The sequence below is a fragment of the Lissotriton vulgaris genome, chromosome 4_1 (assembly GCF_964263255.1).
Source record: "Lissotriton vulgaris chromosome 4_1, aLisVul1.2, whole genome shotgun sequence".
Classification (NCBI taxonomy): Eukaryota; Metazoa; Chordata; class Amphibia; order Caudata; family Salamandridae; genus Lissotriton; species Lissotriton vulgaris.
The window spans coordinates 742,796,656-742,823,769 of NC_141691.1; the positions used below are offsets into that span (position 1 = coordinate 742,796,656).

The 27,114-nt window shown below is 39.8% G+C and overlaps 1 protein-coding gene across 1 annotated transcript in view; it reads left to right on the top strand.

Moving 5' to 3' along the window:
- Positions 1 to 27,114, top strand: part of LOC147722517 (enoyl-CoA delta isomerase 2-like) — a 945,915-nt gene that overhangs the window by 480,238 nt on the left and 438,563 nt on the right. The window contains exon 4 of the mRNA XM_086966853.1: positions 23,662 to 23,764. Coding sequence (XP_086822979.1) covers positions 23,662 to 23,764 — 103 coding nt within the window. The remainder of the gene's footprint in view (positions 1 to 23,661; positions 23,765 to 27,114) is intronic.

Consider the following 27,114-nt stretch of genomic DNA (forward strand, 5'->3'; position numbering starts at 1 on the left):
AATTACTTTACCTCATGTTTGCAGAGCCAATGTCTGAATGGCAGCATTCATTAATTCACCAAGATAAGTGTGAGAAATCATGAAAAAAGCATTGTTGATTTATATGTATTTTTGCTTTTTTCTCATAGGTTGCACACACAAAGAACCCAGTGTAATGTATTGACATCACTATTGAATAAATACCATAGATTGTGCATGAAGAATGATTAAATGTGTAGATACTCTAACTCAAAGAAAATAAAGAAAAGAAATACGAAAGCCAGCTGACCAGCATAGCAGACATCTCTGAATCATGTTGACAATAAAGATGGAGGAAGGATGATCACTAATTAAGCATAAAACGTTTTTTTTATCTTATTAGTGGTACCCTGCAATAAAATTCAATGAGATTATACAACTAGATTATTTTAATCTTTTGTTACAGACACCTTTAATTACAACAAAATCTATCTCAAGAGCTCTCAAGCTCTTAAGGTTGAGCCCACCTAGGTACCACTATCTCTGGTTGTGTAAGCATCCATATGATGAAGCACGCTACAATTTATGGGAGGGGGGTACCACACCATACAAAAAATATTCCTTGGTAATAAATAAAATACACTGTAGGTCAGCCATACTTCATTTGATGGCAGGGCTAAACCCCAGTTCTTTATTTTGTACGTACGCGGGGAGGCATGTAGAGCAAATCAAAATCTTTCCACTCCACGATAGACCGCTGCTGCACTTCCGCCAGGAAATCTTGACCACAGCAGCCGAATTAGGCCTGGGCGAATTTGTGTAGTCGCGTTACGCAAAGTTCCACGAAGTTGTAAAAAATCTCTGCGAGCTACGGAATTGTTTGTCCCGCCTATTCGCAATGCGTTTTTCCTGTTCAGGGACGGTGTTTGCATGCTCGGGGGAAAATAGCTCGTGAACTTCCCCATGCAGTCGCCAATTGGCGCAGCCATCTTGTTTTGCTTACCCCGCCCATTTGCGATGCGTGTTTCCTGTTCACGAACGCAGATGTCCGATGGCGTGTCCGAATGACATGTTCGCGATCACACACTCTCCCAGGAACACGCGGCTGGCTACCAAAATCTTTTGGATCATGTGAACGGATAGGAAAACTCGTCGGTGAACGCAGGGATCCCAGTAAGTCGCTACCGCATGCACAAACACACATTTTGAAAGCGTGAACAAGGATATAATTCCGCTACAACGTGGATCGCGGAATTTTCAGTAAGTCAGCGTTCTCCATGGAACGCAGAATTGCCAAAATTCCTCGAGCGGAGCAGATTTTACCGCCCAGGCCTAAGCAGGATAGGCATTACACTCTGTCAAATAGCGGACCGCCAGTGTCTGCCAGCCCAATCGTGATATGCCTTTCCGATGATGTGATTGTGGCGATCAAACCTGAGCTGGCGGTAAAGGATGGATATAAGGCTGAAACTCACCTGTACTCAGCTTCACACATCCTGTGCCTTCATGGGACCAATCCTACAGGTCTTGCCCCTGGAGCTCCTGCTTGCTGATATCTAAAACTAGCAACATCATGGACGCAACCAATGGTAAGTCACATTTAAACCTGTTTCCATTGACTTCCCGTTTAAGAGAGGCACAGGCATGGACATCTTTGTGTGCCTTAGCCCAAACCTATTTTGTGGGTCCCTGTTTGGAACAGCTTTAAACATATTTTATAAATTCACTTCTTTGATGCCCTTTTTGGCCAGGTTACTGACACTTCACAAGCACACCTTTCCACATCCCAAATATGTTGATATCTGATTCTCATGGATAGTGATGTAAGTTTTTAATACTGTAACACAACATGATCTCACTAACATTACATCAAATAAGCTTCATGACACCCTCCCATTTCTCCCAGGCTAGGTCCTGTTTTGATATGAAATATACTTATGTATGGATGTTTCATGAAACAGAAACACACCTTCTCTACAAAATTTCTGTAATCAACTTACAGACATCACCCGCATTATAAAGTACTTTGTGTAAAATGTAAAATAAACCAATCTGTTGAAGAAGTATTGTAAAGTTCATCAGGGCAATATTCTATGTAGAACAGGGTTGACTCAATCAGGGGGTGCCCTGAAAGTCTGGCTCCCTGCGCCAGAGCCCACTTTTCCCATACCTCTAAATATCTCTGTGCACAGGCCCCCTGCCTCCAAATATATCGGGATAACCTATAGCTTCAACAAGTGCCATGCATATGCCTCTAATGTTGACATAAACAAAATGTTACACACCTGTATAACCACATTCTGTCCACAACTTTGGTGCAAGGTGGCACCAAACAATGCACATTTGCACAAAAAGGGATTGCAAATTTAAAAGGAGACACTCACCATATAGGTGTGTGTAAAATATTTCAGGACATTTTCATCATTTAAAAATATGCATCACACATCATTGTGCTAAATGGAATTTAAGATTGTGTAGATATTTCTCTGCACAAGGGGAAACCTGTCAGCAATGCATTACCTTAAAATAAATGGCAGTCCCATTTATGAGCCATACTCTACCACATCATCTATTTGCCTATTCCCCTTGTCTACAGCATGTCCTGTACTGTATACTACTTCAATGGTCACATCATATAGCAATTATACGTATCAGTAAACAACCTGAATCAAGAACACCTGAAGTTAACATCCTTAAAATAATTGTCGACAATCATTTTTGAAGCAAGTGTCCACTACTATGTTGAACGGCTGTACCTAAATTCAAATGGCAATTGCATACTATGCATACAGTGTATGCACTTAACATAGTAGACATTGTAAAAGTAAGCAGTAGTTCCGGACATCATGTTAGACAGACACATGTACTACAGAACTTTAAATTAAAAATTGCTAAAATTTAAACTATTGCAAAGGAAAATTATGCCAGGACTAACTTGGAGAAACTAAAAATCCTGATTTATTCTCACAATGGAGATACCTCTCTCAACAAATCCTGTGGACAGCTGTGCTGCAACCCGCTTGCCTCCAAATGCAATGCCAGTGGAACCTCCCAGGAAGGGGTCTCCAGTGGGCAGTCCAGGCACCTCAATGATGTCACTTGGTAGGGGTAGGCTCGGATTCAGAAGGGGTGGATTTGGTTTTGGGAGGGGGGATTTGATGTTGGGAGAGATGGTTTGTCTTTGGGAGGGGTGGATTTGGTTTTGAGATGAGAGGTTTTGCTTTTGGGAAAATGTTTTTCTTTTTATCAGGGGTATGCCTGGGTTTAGGGGTGGGAAACAGTTTATTCAGGGGTGGATTAGGATGTGGAAGGGATGGGTTGAGGTGTGGAAGGGGTACTTTTGGGTTTGTGAGGGGAGGTTGGGCTGTGACAGGGATAATGGCAAAGGACAAATAACAAACTCTCATGGGGAAAATGGGTAGGATGTTCGGTAGGGAGTAGGGGTTGGGAGGTAGAGGGAGTGGAAGTGGCAGGTGGGGTGCACCTTGTGCATGTTTGTGGGTGTTTTGTAGGTATCTGTTGTGTGGGTGAGTATGGGTATTTGTGCTTTGGAGGTGCTAGGTATGATGACTGTTGTGGATTTGTCTGTGCTAGCGGGTGTGGTGTTTAGTGGTATGATGGGGTTGTGGATGTGTCTGTGCTTGTGGGTGTGGTGTCTGGGGATATGATGGGTGTTATGGATTTGTCTGTCTTTTTGGGAGAGGTGTCTGGGGTATGATGGGTGTTGTGGATGTGTCTATTCTTGCGGATGTGGTGTTTGTGGGTATGATGGGCTTTGTGGATGTGTCTGGGCTTGAAGGTGTAGTGTATGGGGATATGATGGGTGTTGTGGATGTGTCTCTGTTTCCGGGTAGTGTGTCTGAGGGTATGATGGGAATTGTGGATGTGTCTGTGTTTGTGGGTGTGGATGTGATATTTGGGGGTATGATGGTTATTGTGAATGTGTCTGTGCTTGCAGGGTTAGTGTCTGGGGATATGATGGGTGATGATGGTTAGGGGGTAACTGGCAGGTGAATGGTGATGTGCTTCTGTGTTTTGGGGTGTTCCTATTTGCTGCTTTGGGCTGATGAAGTATGTGCCTGCTTATCTGTGAATGTGCTTTGGACAGGCATGGGTATTGGATAGGTGGAAGGCTGCCATGAGTGAGGAGGCCAAAGCCTTACAAAATCTCTGTAGGCCAAACATAGCATTGTGGCTGCCTTCCAGGTAAGCCATCATCTGTTGCAGATGGCTGTATTGCCCCTGGATGGGATTCAGTAATGCTGTCTGCCATACAAAGATATGTTTCAGGAGGTCAATAGCTTCCACACTCAGGGCAGCAGGGGGGACAGTGGTAGGGGCTGAGGTGACTGGAACAAAGGAAATGGTTCCCCTCTTATGGAAGTGGGCCTGGCCAACTAGGTGGGGAGCAACAGGAAGGTTGGGGATGGAAGAAGGGGTGGTGTATAAGGATGATGTTGATATTGTTCCTGTGTGTTCTGACACCACGTGGGAGTGTCCACTGGAAGTTGTCTCTGTAGATGACAATGTTGAGTGTGTGTCCTCCCAGGCACTCCCCTCACCTTCGGGGCTATTGCCTCCATTGGTGTATTTAGTGTCATGACCAGAGCCACTGTGGCCAGCTGCTTCTCCAATGATGTTGAGCCTGTCTCCGTTGCTTTTGCCTGGGGTGATGCTGAAATTACATTTAAAATAGGTCATTTGCATCTGCATGAACTCACCTAACCAAGTTCTTTTATCACAGAACATGTCTAAAGTATACAGATGACTTCACCTACAAGGTCCACTAAAGTGGCTTCAACATTAGAAAGCATGAGCAGATGCATGCATGCTACAAGACCTATAAACAGTTGATCACAGTGATTTCATAACCACAGACAGCTCCAATTGCATGAGTGAACTTGTCCCAACTCCATCCTTATGTATCTAGTAGGATACCTGATCACCTTCTATACTTAGGCCCTTGTAGGGTACCATAGTGACCTGATGTCATCAAATAGGATGGCTATGACAAAATCATTTCAACAGATTCCACACAAAACCCTGTGATCAGCATATGGTCATATACCTGAAACCACATCATGATGAAATGATGGTCAGGTAATACAGCTATTTTGCAGCAATATGTGCAGCAGCAGAAATCAGATGACATGCAACGGCTCATTTCACACTGGTGACACTTCCTAATTGAAAGTTCCCCATATGTCCACTGTCAGAATAGTCTAATTAAAGCTGTACATAGTAGCTTTGCTATATATCACAAGTAGCACAGAAAAGTAGACTGGAGACAATGGGACCCAACGTTTTGGGAGATTTGTCTACAAATATCCACAGCATGAGTCCACCTAGGCCTAGGGACATCCCCAAATCAGCTTGGTACTGGTGACATCACCTTTCTTACATTGCATCCCTAAAAGCCAACAGACCACAGATGGTTGTTGAGGCTCAGGAAGTCTCCATGACATGAAGAGGTTGTTTCACTTCTATGCTAAGGGGAGGCTCATCACAGTAACTGTTTGTAACACAAACACAAATTGCCTTGTAATACTGAGTGTATGCACTCACATATGATCCCTACATTTCTGCATTTCACTCCTTGATGCATGTCACCAGTCAGTGAATTAACCTTGCCCAATCGACATGTGCAGTTCACAGAACAGAATACCCCCACATCTATGCAATGGAATTACTAATAGTGACAATTTACCCAGCATGTTCTTTATTGCTTCATCATTGAACCTAACAAATAACATTGAGTAATGCCTTAGGGTATCTGTCACCCACCCACCCACCGATATGAATACACTCCTGTCTGTGGTAACACATGAATTGTGCACCTATTACTAATGACTATATCCAAATACAGATTGGCCTACACACATATTTGTGATGGAATCAGACATTAACCTATGAAGACACTTAGATCAGGTATGAAACAGTAGTGCAGATGATACTACAAATTGGAAAGGTACACATGCCAACATGTAGGTACTAATACTGATGGCACCAGTGATAGATGCACTCTCATGTATATGTAGATACCCTAATTTCCAATGGGACGTATCGCCCAGTCACTGCATGCAACGATGTATGACTTTAGTCAGCCATGCGTCTGCTCAAGTCCAAACATTGGTATTTGACTGGACTCTGCTTTGTTCCTGATCAAAAACACAATAGTAAAAGTACATCATCATGCACCTACTACCAGACTTACACATTCAACAGCTCTTCTAGTGCGTTGGATACAAGTCACCCTCAATATTGATGTGGAAATGGCTATTACCAAAAAAGATGGCAATGTACCATGTAGATTTCTTGTCAGGACTTACCCCCTTGTAGCTGCTGTTGAGCTCTCAACTGCCCATCCAGCTCAGGATAGACCACACCAGTATGGAGGCCAACAGAGGGGTGGCACTTCCAAGGCTGTGTTGGGAGGATTTCCCCAGCTGGCCCTCTGCAATCTACCTGGTCCAGCACCTTAGGCCCCACCCCACTCTTTTGGCAATGAGCACTACGCTACTTGAAGATCCCCAGGCTCTTCACCTTCCTGGTGATGCCCTTCCATATGTCCTGTTTCTGATGGACGTTGACGTGTATGGATACAAGAGAGGAAAAACCAGAATGTAAATCAAACTTTTCGATTACACAACTTGGTTGTATACTTGAAATTAGTCATCATGTGGGCAGTGTAGAGTCAATGGCTCATCTGCCACTTCTAACAAGCTGAGTTACCTTCATGTCTTACAAACATTTGACCTACACACTTGATATGGTATGGTGTCACTCATGCTAGCAATAGTTTCTGTTGAGGAGATCGGGACAACATAGAGCAAAGTAGGCAGAAATATCTCTGAGTTGAGCATTGTATGTAGATTGCTCTGGCCATGTTAACTGAACATCAGTTGTAATATGTCAGACTAGTGAGAATGGGAACAATCACAATTTCATCATGTTTTGAGTAACAGGAACAGGGCATCATAGTAGTTGTAATCATTTCAATCTCAACATGCAAACACTTGAAAAATGGTGAACTCCATAAGACATGAACATCAGTTGTAGTATGTTAGAAAAGTGAGAATGGGCAAAATCACAATTTCATCCTGTTTCGAGTTACAGAAACAGGGCCTCATAGTAGTTGTAGTCATTTGAATCTCTACATGCCAACACTAGCTAAACTGTGAACTCCATGAGACATGAACATCTGTTGTAATATGTAAGAGAAGTGAAAATGGGCACAATCACAATATCAACATGTTGCACTACGTGGAATTCCACAGAGTTGCATAGAAACGATGTGTTATTCTGCGGAGTTCTGCTCCGCTCTGCCAGGAAGGTGTATCAAACCCTGACATGCTACTTCCAGTAGGTGGTTGGTTGTGGCCCAGCTGGCGATGCATTAAGCATGAGGCTAGCCTGTTCGCTTCCTTAGGTTTTTCACTAACTTCTGGTGTGACTGTCCAGAGGAGAAGCGCCTTGCGTTTTAACAATCTGGAGACTTCCCCTCCAGTTTCATGGTTTCTTGACCAACTCATGCCCAGGGAATAAAAACCCAGGGGCTTTAGAAGAGCCTGTGTTGCATACTGTCCCATTGGTCTGTGAAGGCAATGCTGGGTTATCAAATACCTCCTAATTATGGGTTGCTAGATAGCTCTTTACATCACAAGGAGCCAGTAGATTGCAAATACGCCACCAGAGCTATGATTACATTTGCTACACTTCCTACTACTTATTATCATTGATCCAACACCATTTTGGGAGGAATGGGTATTACCCAATATTATGATTGGTTAAACCAATAAATTCAATGATTGACAAGTGACAAACGTGTCAAGAGTAATTTATTATTTGATTAAATCCCCCTGTCTGGGATTGAGAAGCAGTGCTGAAGGGGATGCTCCGCAGGGAGGGGAACGCTGCTGGTGATATTTGTATGTTACAATCTGCGATCAGAGAGTGATACCCTGCTGCAAGCCACTATTTAAATAATTTAGCAATTTTTTGTAGAGAAAAATAAGGAGTGCCTGATGTATATAACTTTTGATAGATTAATAAGTAACATTAATGCTACATTATAATTTACAAAACATTTAATATAGACACATACACATATTTGAATTAACATATTATATTAATTTATATTATTGGCCAAAACACATAATTATAAATAATTAAAAATAGAAAACTGCAGTTTACCTTTAATAAACTATTATAAGTTAGTTATGAAAATATGTCATACATTTACCAAACTAAAACACGAAACATATAGAAAAATTGTTAAAAAATGGGGACAGATTTACTTTCTAACTCCAATCCAAAAAACATTGTGTGTGTAGGGGTAGATTTACTATTTCAACTAAAGTCTAACAACATAACAAACATTAGTGAAAGTGCATACATGAGGGAGGTGGTTTAGATTTATTATTCTAACTCCAGTCAAACAAAAATTTGGGAAAGGGCATACATTTAAGGGGGGGGGGACATTTTTATCACTCTAACTCCTGTCTTCCAAACATTTAGGAAAGTGCATACATTGAGTGGCCAGATTTATTATTCTAACTCTAGTCTAACGAGCTTTTGGGAAAGTCAATTCATTAGTGAGGTAAGATTTACTATTCTAATTCTAGCCCATAAAACAATAAAGGAAGACCCTACAATGGAAAGGGTATATTCTGTACCCACAAGCACCCAAAGTACACATTTAAAAATTTCAATAAAATAAATATTAAATTAAATAGATATATGCTTAGATATGCTCAAATTATCTTTTAAATTGCATTCCATTAACCTGTAGTAACTTAGGTCCAATACATAAACATTCAAATATAAACTAATAAAAAAATATATGTATTATTTTAACTACAATCGTACAAAGATTATGGAACATTCATATATAGTGGGGCGCACATTTACTATTATAACTACAAACTAAAAAACTGTGGGGGGCTGTGATTTACTGTTTTAATTCCAGTCTAACAAATGTTAGGGAAAGTGCATAAGTGCATACATTGAAATGAGGCAGATTTACCATTCAAACTCCAGTCTGACAAACATTGGGTAGAGAGCATACATTGGAGGAGTCAGCTTTAATATTCTCAAATAATATAAAAAGAACAAGTTTGCAATTATTTAAAAATGTGAATGCAAACTCTAAAAAAATAAAATCTCAAATAAAATATAGAAAAGTATTAATATATTTTACACAAATTGCATGAATATCAGAATTGTTTTAAAAAACTATTCAAACTATAAAATAAACATCAAACCTCAACTTTTCATATTGAAAAAAGCTCCTATGATAATGTAAAATTATTTCAATACCAAAAAATGAGTGTTCAATTTTGAAATTGTATCCATTTAAATTTGTATTTATTACAATTTAATGATTTATTTTAGAAAACACAAGCCAACCATTCTTGTAATACACCATGCAAAGCGTAATAAACATTTATTAAATATTTTTGCAGATACTATTCATATAATTCCATACTTCAATAAATTAATTAAACAAATGTTTTAACTAAAATGAATTACAAATAACATGATTGATAGATAAACCAATTAATATTAAGTATCACATATTTTATATTTAAAGCCTTCCCACCAATCTACAAATAAATGCAAGATCTCCAAAATAAAATTAAAAAATTGTAAAATTATAAAACATATAAACAAAAAAAACATTACACTAAAAATATGAAAGTGATAATGATGAATATGCCCTTTAGGAATAACGCTATCCACACCAAGGACCCCGTTATAATGTCGTGCGGATTGCCACCGCCAGGCCAGCTGTGGCGGGCGGTGGCGATCCACACGCCATCACATCACAATTTACCCCCCACCATATTACTATGGCGGGGGTACCGCGGCGGTTGGAAAGCCTGTCGCCCGTTTTTCTGCCGGTCGGCAATCGTCAAGATTGCCGGCTGGGCGGAAAAGGCCCACAATATTTGGATGCCTGCGGTGGGTATGCCTTTCCATGGCGAAGACTCCGCCATAGAAAGGCATACAGTAAATGAATTGTATTGTAATACTTAACTAAAAAAATATACTCATCAATGAATAAATAACAATAAAAAGTATGATCTATTTATCATCTTAATCCTTTGAAAATAATTAATATATAACTTGGAAAACTGACCCAGACAATCTCACAATATACCAAACAACCTGAAAAAGAGTATACATTACTATAACATTTGGGAAAAAAAATTTAAGTCAGAAGAAATCTCTATATGAAATAAAAAATCTAATAAAACAACATAATAAAATATATTATAGCAAACAATGCTTTAAACTCAGATATTATTGTAAAACAATAAAAAGATATATGTTCCTTCAATATTTTTGTCCACAATTTTTGGGGAGTCATGATAGTTTGACCATAATGTTTTGTTTAGACAATGTTTTTAAGTTAATTTTTAGATGGAATACCCTACATCAAGAGTGGTCACCTTAGCCAATACGAATTACAGATATATTTTCACAAGCAATGGTCCACCATGGACAATATTTTGCCACTATTTATATTGCTTTGTAGAAATGAAAGTAATAATTTGTCAGCCTGCATGTGTGCTTTGTTGACTGTAGATCAACATTTGACTGAGTGAATAGGATATGACTCAAGTTAAAACTGAAGAGGTAAGGCACTGATTTTTCCTGCTAGCAGATCTTCAATTTCAAACATTGGTGTGGGTAATGCTCCCTAAATCTAAAGGCCTTCATCCCATGATTCCCAAATAAAACAGTTTAAAGCAGAGGTGTATACTTGCTCTTGTGATTTTTTTTCACTATTAATGTCTAATTTGCGGATTCCTTAGACTCAGTGAAACACCTCCCCACCTTTAGGCGAACAAAATTAGCCCCTCTTACCTATGCATATGACTAAGTTCTCATGTAACGTATGCCAAAAAGACTTCAGTTTTTTTATCAGATATAGAGTAGAGATTTTTTAATTGCTAATGAAGTACACGTCAGACGTTTCGCATTTTCAATGAATAAAGTAATATTTCCTTTTTTACTGATAATGAGAAAATTGATTACACAAGCATATCTTGGAGGTGTAATAGATGGTTATCTGAAGTGGTCATCTCACCTGTCGTCTGTTAAGAAATGTAGTATGGGAACTATAAATCAGTTAAAAAAATCTTTCCCGTTTCATGATGATGGAATGGCTTGCAAATGTAAACATATTCCACTGCTCTTTTTCTTGTCCATTGCGTTTTTGGATAGTCAAAATTGTAACTTTGATATGATAATCATGAACTGCATATGGAAGTTGTTACATTTTGACCATTGAATCCCCCTGGCTGAATTTAGCTGAAAATTGCACTAAAATCTAATTGCTGCTTTGGTAAATTTGTGTACCATAACATATTTGTTGATTATGCCACGGTAGATGCAACATTCTTAAAGTATATAATTCAGAAGTGCTTAAAGGGACCTAGTAGTAATTGTAAGTCTAAATTACTGATATCGTATAAGGATCTGTCTAACAAATACCAGCTGGAACCATAGGACATGGTGTCTGGCGTTAGTCATTTTCAGCTTATATTCCATTTTGAAAAGTTGTCACTGAGGTGTACAGTACTAAATATTTCCTGACTGTTGGCAAGAATCTTAATACAAAGGAGAGATTTTTTTCCAAGCACGTATAGTTAAACAGCATTTTAGCCCCTAGTGTACAGCTACAAGTTTTTATAATTATACTGTATATCCCCAGTGCAGTTCAAAGTTCATCATGTAAAATTAGTAAATAAAAATAGAGCCTAGTGATGTTGTAATGCTGATTTAGAGGCACAAGGTCATATTTTGTGCCGTCTTCATGACTTGAGTTTAGAAAAATATATATTTGTACACTCTTCAGGGAAGCTTGATGTAGGTCTATTGACACTGTAGTAAAATAATATTTTAAAAGTCAGTTTAGTCTTGCATGGGCTGAGTCATGATGTTTATGTAGTCAGCACTTGAACCAAAAAGAAATGTACTTTTTTCGGCCAGTGGTGTAAAATGTAGACTGCACTGCAGTACTGCTGATCGGACAGTGATTACAATCATTCTTTAACTTTTGTATTTGCGCAACAGCTGTTTTCAGTGATTATCCAAATTTCTATCTAAATACATCTTTACATGTGTTAGCACTGTGTAATTTGTTGTTTGTCATGCATATGTGAATATGTTTTAAATGGTTTTATTATCTCAAAATAATAAATATTTACTGCACTATGAGACTGGTGCCACACAAATGGTACTTCTAAGGGGTCCCTAGCCAGAGCTGCAAATTACCATCTTTTAAGACATATTGCAGTTTTTTATTTACATATAAATTGTTTCACTCCATGTTATCAAAACCATTGAAACATACAATTGTTTTAAAGCTTGAGAACAGGAAACTGGCCCCTGCCATTCTAGGTTACATTCAGGGATGGCTTATTAGATATTTAAATGTATAAAATGCTTTTGTTTTATTTGTTTGATACAGATGTATTAAAGGGCTTGCATTTTGCCATGTTTTCCAGGGATTTTGACATTTATGCCACTTGCAGAGTGTTTCCCATAGAGTTGTCATGTATTAAGGAAACATGCTATCATAGACCAAGGGGTGACCAATAGATCCAAAGGGATCATGATATGAAATATGTAGGTAATTTCAATTTAGTTATAATTTGAAGTCATACTTAATAATTGTCACTTTATCACACCAACATATTGCACAATAACAATAAAGCCACAAAGAAGAAAATAATAAAGAATATGGGCAAATAAATCAACTTGTGTAAGATAAGGTGATTCAATCATTTATAATGAAAAGCAACATATGTATTCATAAAATCAGCTAAGTGAGTGCTCAGTGTAATATGAACACATAGGGCCTATTAGATGTCCGCCCGCCATCCCGACGTAAAACGGGGCCGCCCGCCATAAGTGCGGCGGTCCCGTGGGGGCCATTAGGATGTGCCCACCACAATGGCAGGCGCATCCCGCATTTTTAACAATGAGGCGGGCGGTGCTTGAAGCACCGCCCGCCGCAATGCTAAAAATGCACATCGCGAACTTCAATGCACAACGTGGCAGGCACCGTGCGGTGCCTGCCACATTGTACATTGAAGTGCAGGGGGGTACCATAGGTACCTCCCATGTACACCCCCCCACCACCCAGAATACCTGGGGGCCCGCAACGGGGCCCGCAGGAGATTCCTGCACGCCTTTCCATGGCGGCAATGCCGCCATAGAAAAGCATGTTCCCGCTGCCTCCTAATATGGATGGCGGTGTCAAACAGACACTGCCACCATATAGAACCCTTTTCCGCCCGGTTGACATGTCGACAGGGCGGAAAAGCGGCAGACGGTCTTTCCGTCCGCTGCGGTCTCCCCCGCCATAGTAATATGGCGGGGGGGGAATGGGACACGGGCGGGGAAGGATGTCGGGCTGACATCCTAGTGGGGCTCTTAGTGCTCAAACATCCATCCAAAACTAAGAAAAAGGTTAAAGTTGATAACAATAAAAACAATGAATTGGTCAAAAGGCCCAACTAAAAGGTGCAGATTCTAGAGCACGAATTTACTATCCCACATTTAGAACAAACTGATTCCTGCACATAAGGGTCAGTCAATTAAAGTCTCTCTCACCCGAAAGGAAGTTTACAGAAATTTGATCCATGTATCAATATAGGGTCACCATCGGGACAAAGGTGTTAAAGACTGAGCACAATCATTTAAAGATACTGCATTAATGAAAAAATGGAAAGAATGACATCCAAGAATTACTTCAATCAAATGATTTGTGAATTATGTTATGGAGGGTCATATTCAAACGACCGGGGAGTTATGCAGGGGAGTTAGGGCCGACTGACTCTGTAGTTGAATTATTCAAGGATGAAAGCAAATGACGTAAGGTGCTTGTCAGTCAGTCAGTCAGATTTTCTTTGTTCGACTTGCAAGAGCAATCATAAAAGCACAATATAAATAATTAAAAACTGTGGAAAATGTTTGATGAAGACATAGGATATCCAGAGGCTACAAATTCATATAAAAGCATAAAAAAGCCCCTTCTGAAAATCTACATGATTAGCAACATATATTACAATTATTTAAAAATAGCAAAATAAGAAACATCTAATAATAAGGCGCAGTTGGTTGTGAGTGAACTGCAAGGAACCTCATCCTAATAGAACCTAACAAACCAAAACCTACATTTTAGGATCCACTATGTTGGTAGGAAAGAAAGGGGCCACCTAGATCCATTAATCTTATCATAAATATCTTTGTGCATTTTGCGTATGGCATTTAAACAGTTCCCAGCATCGTGGGCACTGTGTATTGTGCCAGAAGTCTTCAACATCCTCATTAACTCCTTATTTCGACTAGCAACAGTAGTCATACAAATACAATAAAAACATCAATAACATCATGACCATGGAACAAAATCAACAAAATTACAATATCATACACAAGCGAAATACACCCCTGTTAGAAATCTAAATAAATGCCAACATGCTTTAATATTATCTAAAAATCGCAGATATAAAAGAGTTGGTCTTGCTTGTTGAACATTCAAAGACACGAGAAATGGACGAATATATTTATGTCGGAGGTCGGCTCATTTAGAGCAAATGCAAAAATGTGCAAAGTGCCTAGAGCAGTGGATCACATGTACAATGGGGGAGATCTGATGGCTGTGCCATCCCACTAGTAATTTAGGGAACATATTCAGACAAAAGAATGTTAAAAACCTTCTGTGCATAACCAGCATATCCAATTGTTATGTTCTTGCTTTACTTTTAAGCATTTTTCCTATGTCACGCTCTTGGAATTTTTGTACAGGCATCTTGTGCCTGCTGTCCTGTGTTCTGCAACCACAGAACGGCAGTTGGATGTACTGGCTTTCCTAGCATGTTGCTCCTAAATAAATCCTCTAAATATACTTACCTTCTGGCTACTTCGCATCTTTACACCAAAGTTAGGTAAAGTTGATTTTATCCATAGATTTCACCATAATGTGTGGAGCAATATTTATGCTGTGATCCTAAGGTTCTAATTTCCTGTGTATGTACCTTAAAAACCCATGCTATATCTGATGTGGAAATTAGCTCCGGAGATTAAAAAAGATGCAATTTACTCAAATTTGTCAGTGTCCTTTTTATGTAACTTAACCAAGGAATGCGCAAGCTATGCCCCATATTCAGAAAATCTCCCAGAATCAAACTGTTGAATTCCAAATAATTTTTGACCCATATCAAAAGCCTTAGAAGGGTATAGTGCAAATATATGTAATCAACAAGGAAGCCTGCACCTATCTCATCATACACTATTTCTGCAGGTACATTCTGTGGAATTTGTAACAGTTTTCTAAAAAATGCAGGTAAAGTGCATGTGTACGTGATATGTACAAGGACTAGAACGCAATCTTACCAATGCTATGTCAAACGTATGTGCATGTAATACGTACAAAAACTTATTACTAAATGTAATTTTATGACAAGGAATGGAGGCCAATATTATGCACTCTTTATTGCCACACACACAGCAGCAACTACTAGAAAAATAACTTTAGAATGAAAACTTAATGTTCTAATAGATATGAAAGTCCCAAAGAAGCTGCAATCTTCCTTCTTTGTTGCTGCTCACCCATCAGATAAGTACACTAAGGTTTACTTGGGATTGAAAAATGAACATTTTGATAATATAATGGGAAGAACCATTATGGTATTTAGAGTAGATACATCTTAAAATGAAAATGGGATTGGCACAGAAGTTCACATGACTGTTTGAAAGAAGTACCGTTTTTTGTAGCTATTATGTAAGGTCATTTTTATTATGGCCAATCTTGAATGCAAGGTGAAAGTTGCCAGGGGATTTCCAGTATAGGGATTTTTGTTGCTAACGTGTAGTTTATTGTATTTATATTAATGTTTTGCGATATGTATGCTCACACACACTTCAGCAACTGTGCAATTATGGGTTGAGGCATGCAGTGGTGATTTATTTCACCAGTAAAACATTGGTGTTTGGTCAAGTTTTAAGCATTGGACAGAAAGAAGGTGGTTGACTCTTTTGCACGTGCACGCTCGCACGTGTCGTTGAAAAGAACCACATTGAAAATACAGGTGTGTGTGCAGGTGCAAGCTGCGATAGCCTACTTTAAGGATGAAGATGGTAGTGTGTGTCAGAGTGAACAGCTCAGATTTATTAACTATTAGTTGAAAGCCATTGAATTCAGTAGCATATGCCAGCATGAACAGTTTTAGATCTCTGGATTGGCAGGCGTTACAATCGTAGATTAGTACACCTATGTGTGAAAATGGAATTTCATGGATTTTGGATAGTTTATTCTTACATCACCGGTGCTCTTGAAAGGACTTGAACTTTGATTCATTTGGGCTTTCTGTACCAGTGTATAGCGTTCCAGTGGCCATTTTGAATTAGGATAACGAAGGTAGATTAGCAGCGCATGGGGGCGGTCATATTTTGGGCATGAAAAGCTTGTTTTTTACAGTTATAGTGCATGTCACTGGTCATTACTGATGAGCATCTAGTGCAAGAGGTGTGTTGTGGGAAGTGTGGTTTTTAAGAAGAGGTTTTTTTGTTTAGGAGAAAAAAGGTTTATTTGGGTTTACTAAATGAATACGGATAATAACACCATGAATGAGGAAAGTTTAGACAGGGAAGTACAGGTTGGTGTTGACAAGGCTTTCTTAACAATGTCTTCTCAGTTAAAGAAGAAAGTAGATGATTGTGTAGAAAAAATACTTCCTAAAGGTAAGGGCAACAATTCTTATACAGATTAAGGAGGAATTTTGGTCTGTGGAAGAGTTAGAGATGAAGGCTCCAGGCTCTAGAATTGGGCAGAAGAAGACCCTAAAAAGAAAGCATGTGGAGTGTGAAGATGTGCAGAAAAAGAATAAAGACTTCAGGGCTCGTCTGGCAAAGAGAAAGAGGACAACTCAGTTGGATTTGAACGAAAGAGTGGATTTAAAGCCCAAAAAAGGAAATCACAAAGTGGTTGCTTGTGATAAGTCTTCATCTAGTGGGGATGTAGTAATAAGTTGTTCTTCACAGTTTTAGGATTCACAGAAAGAAGTCATTGATGCGAACAAAGGAAATATGGAGAAGTTAAAGAAATCCCTTTGGGGAGAGCATGTTTAATCCAAATTTAATACAAAATTCTTTGTCTCCACAATTTACAGCTATGGAGCATGCTGCACCATATCTCCAGTATTGGTTAGGGCGTGAGGTGCCTAAAGAGGTTCTCCAAAGTTGTATTCACTCCTGAGTAAAATGCAAAAATGTTTTTTATTTTTTAAACAGATCGGGCAGAGACCTTAGAAAGGGATTGGACAAAGGTTTAAAATGAAGCAATATAGGCCACTTTATATGTTCGGTCCATTGACAATTTTTATTCATGTGAGAATTCACATGTGAATGGTGTTAAGATGAATGTTGAAGAAATAAGGCAATGGGTGCAGAGGGTAACACAAATGCGGTCAGTTGCATTGAGAGAAGAAAGAGCATTTTAATGAAGATTGATCCTAAACTTGCAGAGTTGGCAAGTAAGGAGGCTGGTGCAGAGGCCAAGGGTCTCCTATTTGGTGAGGATTTTGCAAAATATATGGCCAAGTATGTTGGTGCATTTATTTCTATTCAAAAAGTGCAAAGGGATATCCGAATGGTTCTTGGTAGGCCCGGGTGAGTGAGACTCCGCTTCCCGGCCAAAGCTATGGGATCACAAGATTGGATACAGACCATCCAGAGGATTTTCCAACCAGGGGTTCTTCACTTAGACGCAATGAAGTAGAGGCAGCGACTCCAGCGGTGTAAGAAGAAGATCAAGACCATTGCAAGGTATGTTTGAAAGGACCTGTATATACCCCTTTAAAGCTGGGCAGCAGAATAATTTACGTTGGGCACATTGGAGGGAAGTAACGTCAGATGAATAGGTAATTCAGACAGTACCATTTACAAGACAGAGTTTGCAGAGGAACTTGTTCAAGTGTGTTTCCAAAGACCATTAAGATTTTCAAAAGAGTGGATGGTTCTCGTAGATCAGAAAGTGGAAGCTCTATTTCATAAAGGTGCAATAGAGATTTGCTCAACGGTTTCAAAGGGATTTGTGAGCAATATATTTTTGGTAAAGAAGAAGGACAAATGGATGAAACTGGTGATAAATCTAAGGGATCTGAACGATTCTGTTTGTTACAACCATTTCAAACAGGGAATTAATCTCCTAAGAGATCTGTTGTGATCTTAAGGGTGTGTTGCTATGCCAACTGATGTCGCAAGGCCTTGCTCGTGGCATTAAGATGGAGGTGAACTTCCACAGAGTGCAGGGTGACGGTTGGGGCATGATCAGGCGACGGAGTCTCACACTTGTGGCTGATCAGAATAACGTTGTTTGAAAGCCTACCAACCAGCGTCCGAATTAGTTACCACTACTTGGCGACAACCGCCTGTTGTCCTGTGCGCCAGCCACAGTGAGGTGGAATCCACGGTGGAAGCCGAGAATTATTCAGACCATCAAGAATGGAAACCACAGGACCAAAGACGCTGACGTGAGCCGTCTACACAAACTGTTAGACAAGTGCGCATTAAATGCTGACTGATGGCAGGAACAAAATGTATTTCTTCATAAGAGGTAGCGGCTAGCATTGCGACCTCGCTGAAGTGACAAGTCAGCAGCGAAGGTTAATTGGAGCCATCCTTGCATGAGGTGCGTGCGCAGCAAGCAACAAAATTAACACGCAACCTGAAGCTCAGCATATTCGACTGCGCATTTCGTAAGTTAAAACAGTGAATACAAGTATTATTTTAGGACAGAAAATATATATGATGTGCATTACCTGTTGAAGGAGAGCTGCTCCTGATACTAATTTGCATTTGTTGTCTGGGACCTACTGCCTTCCACAGGAGGAGTCAAAGCTACAGATGTAGATGAAGATCTAACCTGTGCAGCAGCCGGATACCATTTTGAACTCTTGTGAAGCTCAGAACAGGGAAGATAGCATCCTGAGGAAAGAATTCAGGGGGTCATTAACCACATTGCTGCGGCTGTAATTTTTCCGCTGTGCGGCAATTTACAGAAACCCGCGTTACATGACGAGCTCAGCTCGTCATCAGCACACGACCACCGTGGCTGATGACGAGCTGAGCTCATCATCAGCAGCGAAGGGGTTAAATGGCAGATGGACTTTCATCCATCTGCCATCCAATCGTCTTTGATACCGCCCAACTATGAGGCGGCAGTCACACAGGGAAAATTAGGATATGACCGCCACCATGGCGGTCACATTCCCCATGGTATAGGGATAACAAGGGGGTACCATAGGTGCCCCCCAGGGCCTGTAATGTAAATGTAATGTAAATTGATACTTGTATAGCGCACTACTCACCCGCAAGGGTCTCAAGGCGCTTGTACGAATACCGCTGTGGAACCCATCCTGGCTTTCCCTGTGAGGCGTCCACTCCTGGGCACCCCCAAGGTGGAGGCCAGGCATCCATAGCGTTGTGGGGGCCGTTGTGGAGATTAAGCAAGCTATTGCCCAGAGTTGCAGAGTGGGACTCCATGATTGGAATAGGCACCGAGGCGAGAATTATCAGGTCCGTGGAATTTTGAGCGCAAGACCCGCCGAGGCGGAGAATTGAACCCTGGTCCCGGGCTAGACCTCTGCATCAGGGTCTGCCGCTCTAATCATTGAGCCACACTTCTCCCTATATCCTTAGCCCAGGGGATTAGGGCGGCCCACTACAGGCCCCCAAATCTGTTTCTGCCTGCCATTTTGCTGTGGGTTGACTGCTGTAAAACGACAGGCGGAAAAGGATATTGTAATTCTAGGATTGCATGGAGGTCAAACAAGCAGTCAGATACAGGGCGCCTGTCGGGACCATGGCGGTCGGAATTTCTGACCACCGCCCATCAAAATGACATTGTTACGAGGTGGATGGAAATCCCTGGTAAGATGGTCGAAAGACTGCCACTGACCGCCTGTCAGTGGTGGTCCTCCGGCCATCGTAATGGGGCCCTTAGTTCTGAAGTTGTATTGACAATTAAGTGGACATTTGTGGTATTTCTGCTCAAGTGACAGCTCTTGCACAATGTCCATAGCAAGCAACTAAATAGTGGCTGCTCCTCCAATGTTTTTATTGCAAGCTGGTTCACATTCAGTAGAGTGGGAAGAGTGGTTCGGAATTTTTGTACATTTTTGGGAGGCTATTGATAATTTACGGTTCTTAGTATCTAGGAGGTAAGCTTTGTTACTCACTGCCTTAGGTAAAGAGGGACAACATGTTTTTAAGTTTTTACCAGAGGTAATGGGTGAAGATGGAGAGCCAATGGAAAACACTTATATGGACACAAAAAGACGACTAGGAAAGGACTATGGAAACAAGTGAATATAGTGATGCAGCGCCATAAGTTTTATTCACAATCCCAACAAATACAGGAATCAGTGGATCAATGGGTGACTAGAGTGAGAGAAAGGGCTGTAAAATGTGATTTTAGAACCATGACTGACCAAATGATTGGAGATCAATTGATATACAGTGTAAAAAAAAGAGAATGCAAGGGAGACTGTGGGCTGCAAGGAATCCAACCTTAAAGGAAGCAATAACAATTGCTAAAATGTTGGAGGAATAGGACAGATACATAAAGAAATGCAACAGTGGAAACTAAGCATGAAGAAGAAGTTAACGTAGTAAATAAGAAAGGAAAATGTTACAAAGGGTGATGTTGAAGGAAGGCATACTAAAGAAGGTAGAGAAGGTAAATAATTTGTGGAGAAGTCCAAGAAGAGAGTGAGTACCAATTTGAGGTCAGAATTTAAAGGGTGTTACAGATGTGGAAGGATGGGACATGCCACATATTTTAAAGGTTGCTTCACTTGGGACAAAGGTTTTCCGAGTTGTATGAAAAAGGGATATTTGGCAAGAGTTTGTAGAGTAGGAGTAGAGTGTGTGTGTTGCAGAGGATGATTGTACACAAGATATAGTACCGTGTATTGAGAATAACAATGGAATGAGAATGCATAGACCAAGAGCGGAATTTAAAGTGAATGGGGTTCAAACAGATTTGATGGTTGATACAGGATCAATGTACAGAATTGTACCTAGGGATATTTCCAAGAATAAGTGGCCGAATGTGGAGTTACAACAGAGTGACATTTACCCAAAAGGTTATGGGTGATGGAGCATACACATTGAAGGATGCCTGGAATTAGAATTTGAATTCAAGGGCCAAAGGGCATTAGGTAGGATGCATGTGTCATGAGGGGGCCCAGCTGACTTAGGCTGGGTACAGCAGTATGATTTACATATTGTGTTAAACCCCAGATCAAACGAACAGTTTATGACGATTCAAACTCATGAAAGTTTTGATATCATTTAGCAGGAATTTTCAAATTTCTTCAGAGACCAGCTTGGCATGTTGAAGGGGTATGGTCATGAAATAAAAATTAAAGAAGGGTCAAAACTGGTTAGACATGCAGTCAGACGAATCCCCATCACTGTATGTGGGAAAGTTAAAAAGATGATATGCAAAGAGAGGGTATCATTGGACTGGTTGAAGCATCAGACTGGTTTCTCCTGTAGTTATGACTAAAAAGGGGATGGCAAACTGAGATTGTGTATAGACTTGAGATTCTTGAATCAATGCATTGTGGTGGATATTTTTCCCTGCCAAACACATTTCATGGATGGTTAATGTTGACTAATGCAAAATATTTCATGAGACTAGATTTGAAGTCAGCTTATTACCTAATCAAATTATATCCCAAATCTAAAGCGTTCACAGCATTGGGTACGATGGAGGCGGTTTTCCAATTTAAAAGACTTCCATTTGGGCTGGCATCAGCTTCAAGTGTCTTCCAACATATGATGCACAAATTATTCGGTGATGTTCCTAACATTGTTTCTTTCAAGACGATATTTTAATTACTGGACAATCAGAGCAAGATGAGCACAGAACCTTGGTTAGAAAACGTTGAAAGTGTTTGAGTGAAGCTGGATTAACATTACGTAAAGATAAATGTCAGTTCCTATCGAAAAGAGCAGTGAGTTAAACCTAAGGAAGGTTTGGTGAAGTCAACATGCCTCACTCCGATCCCTGAAGTGAACGATCAATTACGGTCTTTCATGGGGTTAATTGAATATTATGTGAAATATGTTGAGAATTTTGCAGGAAAAAGAGAAGCTTTGAGGGAGCTATTGAGGAAAGGCTGGGAAAGGCTGGGAAAGGCTGGGAGTTTGAGTGAAAAGAGAGGCATGAGAGAGCTTTTGCAGTGATTAAAGCTGAAATAGTCAATGCAGAAATTTTAACCCAATTTGAGCCAATGAACAAAACCATATTAAGTGTTGATGCCAATGCTGATGGAATTGGAGCTGAGATAACACAGATAAAGAATGGTGCGGAAAAACCCATGGCCTTTGCCTCAAAGGGTCTTTCTCATGGAATTAAATTATGCCGTAATAGAGGGAGAGGCCTTGGCAGCGGTGTGGGTAGTGGGGTACTTCCACACATATCTGTGGGGTGTGCAATTTACATTTGGATCGATCATAAGACATTGGTGAGTGTTGAGACCGGGAGGTGTAAGTAAAATGTATCCTGATGAAGATCCCATATTGATACATAGGTTGAAATGCCATGGACATCCTTCTGGTTGAGAGAGACTTTCATTGATTGACCTTGTATGTAAGAATCTATTTGTTCAAAAATTGGGACAGTAAATCCTCTACTCTAGAATCTGCACCCATTAATTGAGTCTTTCCCACATTCCATTGTTTATTTTGTGATCACCTTTAACCTTTAATGCCATTTTGCATGAATTTTTTAGCACTATAGTCGTGATTATGATGGCGGTTAGACGAGCATCCGACCGCCATCAACGCAGGGATGGAACCAGCCAACATGAAGTCGACAGTTCCACCCACCTGATAACTATGCAACTAGGCAGTTAGAAAAATGGCTTTTTCCATTGCGGCTTGTGCTGTGACCAGGAAATGAATTGCAGCAAAAGCTGCAAGGGAAAAAGGCATTTTGCAAACATCCATGCACCGTGTGCCAGGCACCATGTGGTGCATGGATATTTGGGGGACCCCAGATGTGCCTCATAGGGGAGGGTTGGACTGCCATGTAAAAGCAGAGGGAAAAGGGACATTGTGATCCCTACGGTGGTGACTCTGCAAACACCACCCCCATTGTTGGGATTACGGACGGATCCATGCTCCGATGGGCACCCTGAGCCTGTCGGAGGCATTGGTCAGTCTACTGAGCTCCAACCAATCGCATCATAATGCGGCAGTCGGACCCCTATCCTGGGTGTCGTACAACCTGACATCCTAATCTGAGCACATACTAAACTGATTTTATGAATGCATATACTGCATGTTATTAGAAATGATTTGAATACACTTTGCTCACATAAATTGATTTCTTTGGCCATATCCTTTATTATTTTTTCTTTTTTTCTTTTTTGTTTCTATACAATACATTGATGTAATATTGTGAAAATTATTAGGCATGGTTGCAAATAATACCTAATTGGATATTGAAGTATTTAAGAATTAAGGGAGGGTGCATGCAGTGGAAGGTTGGTTGTCACCCTCTCTTTGCCCAGAAGTAAAATTAATGGCAGGTATCTAGGAAAAAAAACACAAGACAAAAAGATTGTTTTTGTCTACCATTAAACTATATGTTTTTATGTTATTTTCTTGCAGGAAGTGGAGATTATTTCTCTAGTGGAAATGACCTGGCTTTTCTGTTGACGATTGTAGCAGGGGAACCTGAGGAACAGATGGAATTCTCCAAAAATTCTATCAAGTAGGAGCAAATATACCAATTCTTTTACAGTCTTTGGTTGTATGTACAGTTTCAAACTGTTAGTGATAAGAGTGGAATCCTGATCATTCTTAGCAAGGTGATTTAATTACATATGAAAACTCAAAACATTATTTCTAATACAGAGTTTTCTGAAAATGTGATGTACAATTTAAATGTATTACATTTTTTTGCTTATTTGTGGTTATATGTACAGTTTTACATTCACCTTGGACTGAAACGAGAAATATATTGTAGACATACAACTCTTGAGAGTAAATTGAAATAATTTACTAACTTTGACTAACCTTTACCATTCTGAAAACATAGTTTTTGTACTAAATTCAAGTCAAATAATGAAGTGCATGCTAATTATTGTAATATTTTGTGTACAGCAGTTGATAGTCATTTTAGGTGAGTTAGCAGTTTCTATATCCTGTGGACCAGGGCCAAACGTTTTGCAGACTGTTATACACAGGATCCAGCTACATTAGTTACTGTAGGAATAACTAATTAAAACATATGAGTTAGACCTGTCAGCCTTAGGGTGGGTTTCCCCTAAATGTTCTGGCTAATTAACTCCATTATTTATGAAATGTTTTTTGTTGGCTTTAGCACTGCTAATAAATGCTAAAGTGCTAGTGTTCACTGCCTTAAACATGGTTTGATTGGTTTACACCTCATATTTAATTTACTTATAAGACCCTTGTAGAGTGGTATACCATATACCCTGGGCCTGTAAATTCAATGCTACCAATGGGCCTGCAGCACTTATTGTTTCACCCACTCAAGCAGTACCATGAAACATATCCCAGGCCTGCCATTGCAGCCTGAATGCCTTTTAAACTGCCAATTCAACTTGCTAATCCACCCCCCTTCCAAGCCTTAAACTCCCATTTTATTGGTATAGGTCATCCCTTAGGTAGGCCCTACGTAGCCCATAGGGAAGGGTGCATTGAAATTAAAAGGCTGGACATGCACTTTCAAGCTCCACATGTCCCATAGTGAAAAATTCCTAAATTCGTTTTTCATTACTGTTAGGCCTACTTATCCCATAGGTTAACATTGAGGATTGCTTATTGCATTTAATAAGCTATAATTTCAAATTGTGAACAGGTAGGTATTTCTTGTTTGGTGTCTTTGGAATTGTAATGAAAAGCCCTATTTAATGGTAAAATCTGTTTTTTAATTACAATTAAAAAAATGCCACTTTAGAAAGTTGCCACTTTTCTGCCCTTAGCTCTGTTATGCCTGTAACCTTTCTTGGCAGTACAAAAAGAGGGAAGCGGTCCCAGTAGAACAACTTAAAAAAAACACAAAATATAATTTGCGCTAACATGCATTCAATTACTTACACTGTAAACTTCTGTTCAATATTATTTTTTCATATTGAACATCCTTGAGATGTTCAGAATCCAGCACACATGTGGAAATTATGTATGGCACCGGAAGTACCCCAAAATGGAAGAAGGGAAAAGGGAATTTATGTGCGTAAAGTGATGGGTAAATGGGAAAGGAATGGTATTGACAATGCATACATCAACAGTACTATTTACAAAGGTAAAGCTTGTCCAGCCTGACAATTGAATATGAACAAATTATTTGCCATTCTGTTTACTGAGAAGGCACAGCAAACCACACTGTTGACCGCACTGGCATAGAAACATTGTCGATGTTTGAACCCCAAAAATTTGTAGTTGACCTTGATCCTTACAAAATGGGTCTTCCTCAGGACTGTGTATTGGTGCACCATGAGCCACCAACAAATGGGTAGTTGAATATGTAAAGGTGGGCCTTGCAGGCTCCTAGGGCCGAGGGCAGATGCAAGGCAACGTCTCACAAGTTTAGTCTCCACTTGTTTTCTTACAATTATTTCTTTAATACGGGAGGGCCAAGATAAATCCAAAGATTCCAAATTTCTTGTGCATTAATCGCACATTTGTAAAAGGTTAAATGGCCTCAAAAAAGCTCTGCTTCTTAACATGAATTGCATCTATTTACCACATCGATAAATAGTAAATGGATGCACTCCATGCTGAGAAGCAGAGCTTTTTTTAGGCCATTTAACATTCATATTTACATTTCCAATACTTTCTAGAGAATTACGTGTTTGTCATGGACAAGGGTCTTGAAAACAGGTTCTCATTGTACAAGGGTTAGCTGCAGGAGGTCACCAAACACAATTTAATGCTTTCCTTTCAAAGAGAACATCTTACTCTGTTCTTAAAATTTGTTGCATTCATAGGTGAATAAAAGTAAGCAATAAGTCTGAGACCATGCTTTCCTCATCAATGATCAAGAGCTTCATTTCCTTCAAAATTCCTGCCACCTCATGACATGCTTCACTAGATAACTTCTGCTGTTCCAGTTTATTGTCAAGTTCCACAGGTAGCATTAGTACTTGATGAGTAATTCCTTCAATACTGCGTGCAGCTAATCCTGTTGGTGCTGTCACTACACACAACAAAGTTGATTATGGTGTTCTTTGTAGGTAAGCAATCCTTACTTTAATTTCAAAGCTTTTCACAGTACCGGCTTGACCACTAAGGTATAATAGAACAGGTGTAAACGGAAGAGCAACTGCATTCTACATAAATGTCTTTCTGTTTGTTGTTGAATTGTGTAACTAACTGTTACATATCCTCAATTTCCTGTCTAGCTTGTTCCATTGCAGTTTCCACCTCATTCATTGCTATTGCAGCTTCCTTTTGAAAAATAGGTGCTCCACGAGGATCTTCACTAAGTGCTGCAGACCTTTTCCTGCTTTGAGAACTTTCCCTGCAATCTCTGCAGCAACTGCTTCTTCTTGTTGAATCATATGACTTAACATTTGCATTTAAGTTTGGAAGACTGAACACTGAATACTGACAGCATTAAATGAATGTCCACAGCAATACTAGCCTTCAAGTAAATTAGATTCTGCATGCTGAGGTTTGAAAAGTTCAACACGTACCAAACAGATAAACTCTCTTTTCGCTTGAGTTGTGAAGCTAAGTTTCCTGTGGCTAATGAGATTTTATTTTGTATATTTCACTAAACAACAATCACATCTGAAAACTGCAAATTTGCCTTCTTCTATGCTTTCTTTTACATAGCTTCTGTATCTGTAGTACTGAGGAATTTCATGTAAGGAACATGTTTTCCAAATGAACCTTTCTTCATGGGTAGTATGTATCCAATATATTTGTTTTTACAATTTCTTTCCGGGTCAACTCTGCTAGATACTGAATTTCTGGAAAAGATTTTAACACTCTATTTTGTGTACTTGCGAGGCCTAAACGTATCCAAACTATTCCCCTAGACTTAGAATATTAATTGTGAGGAACCTTCCCTGTCTCCAATCTTTCAGGCAC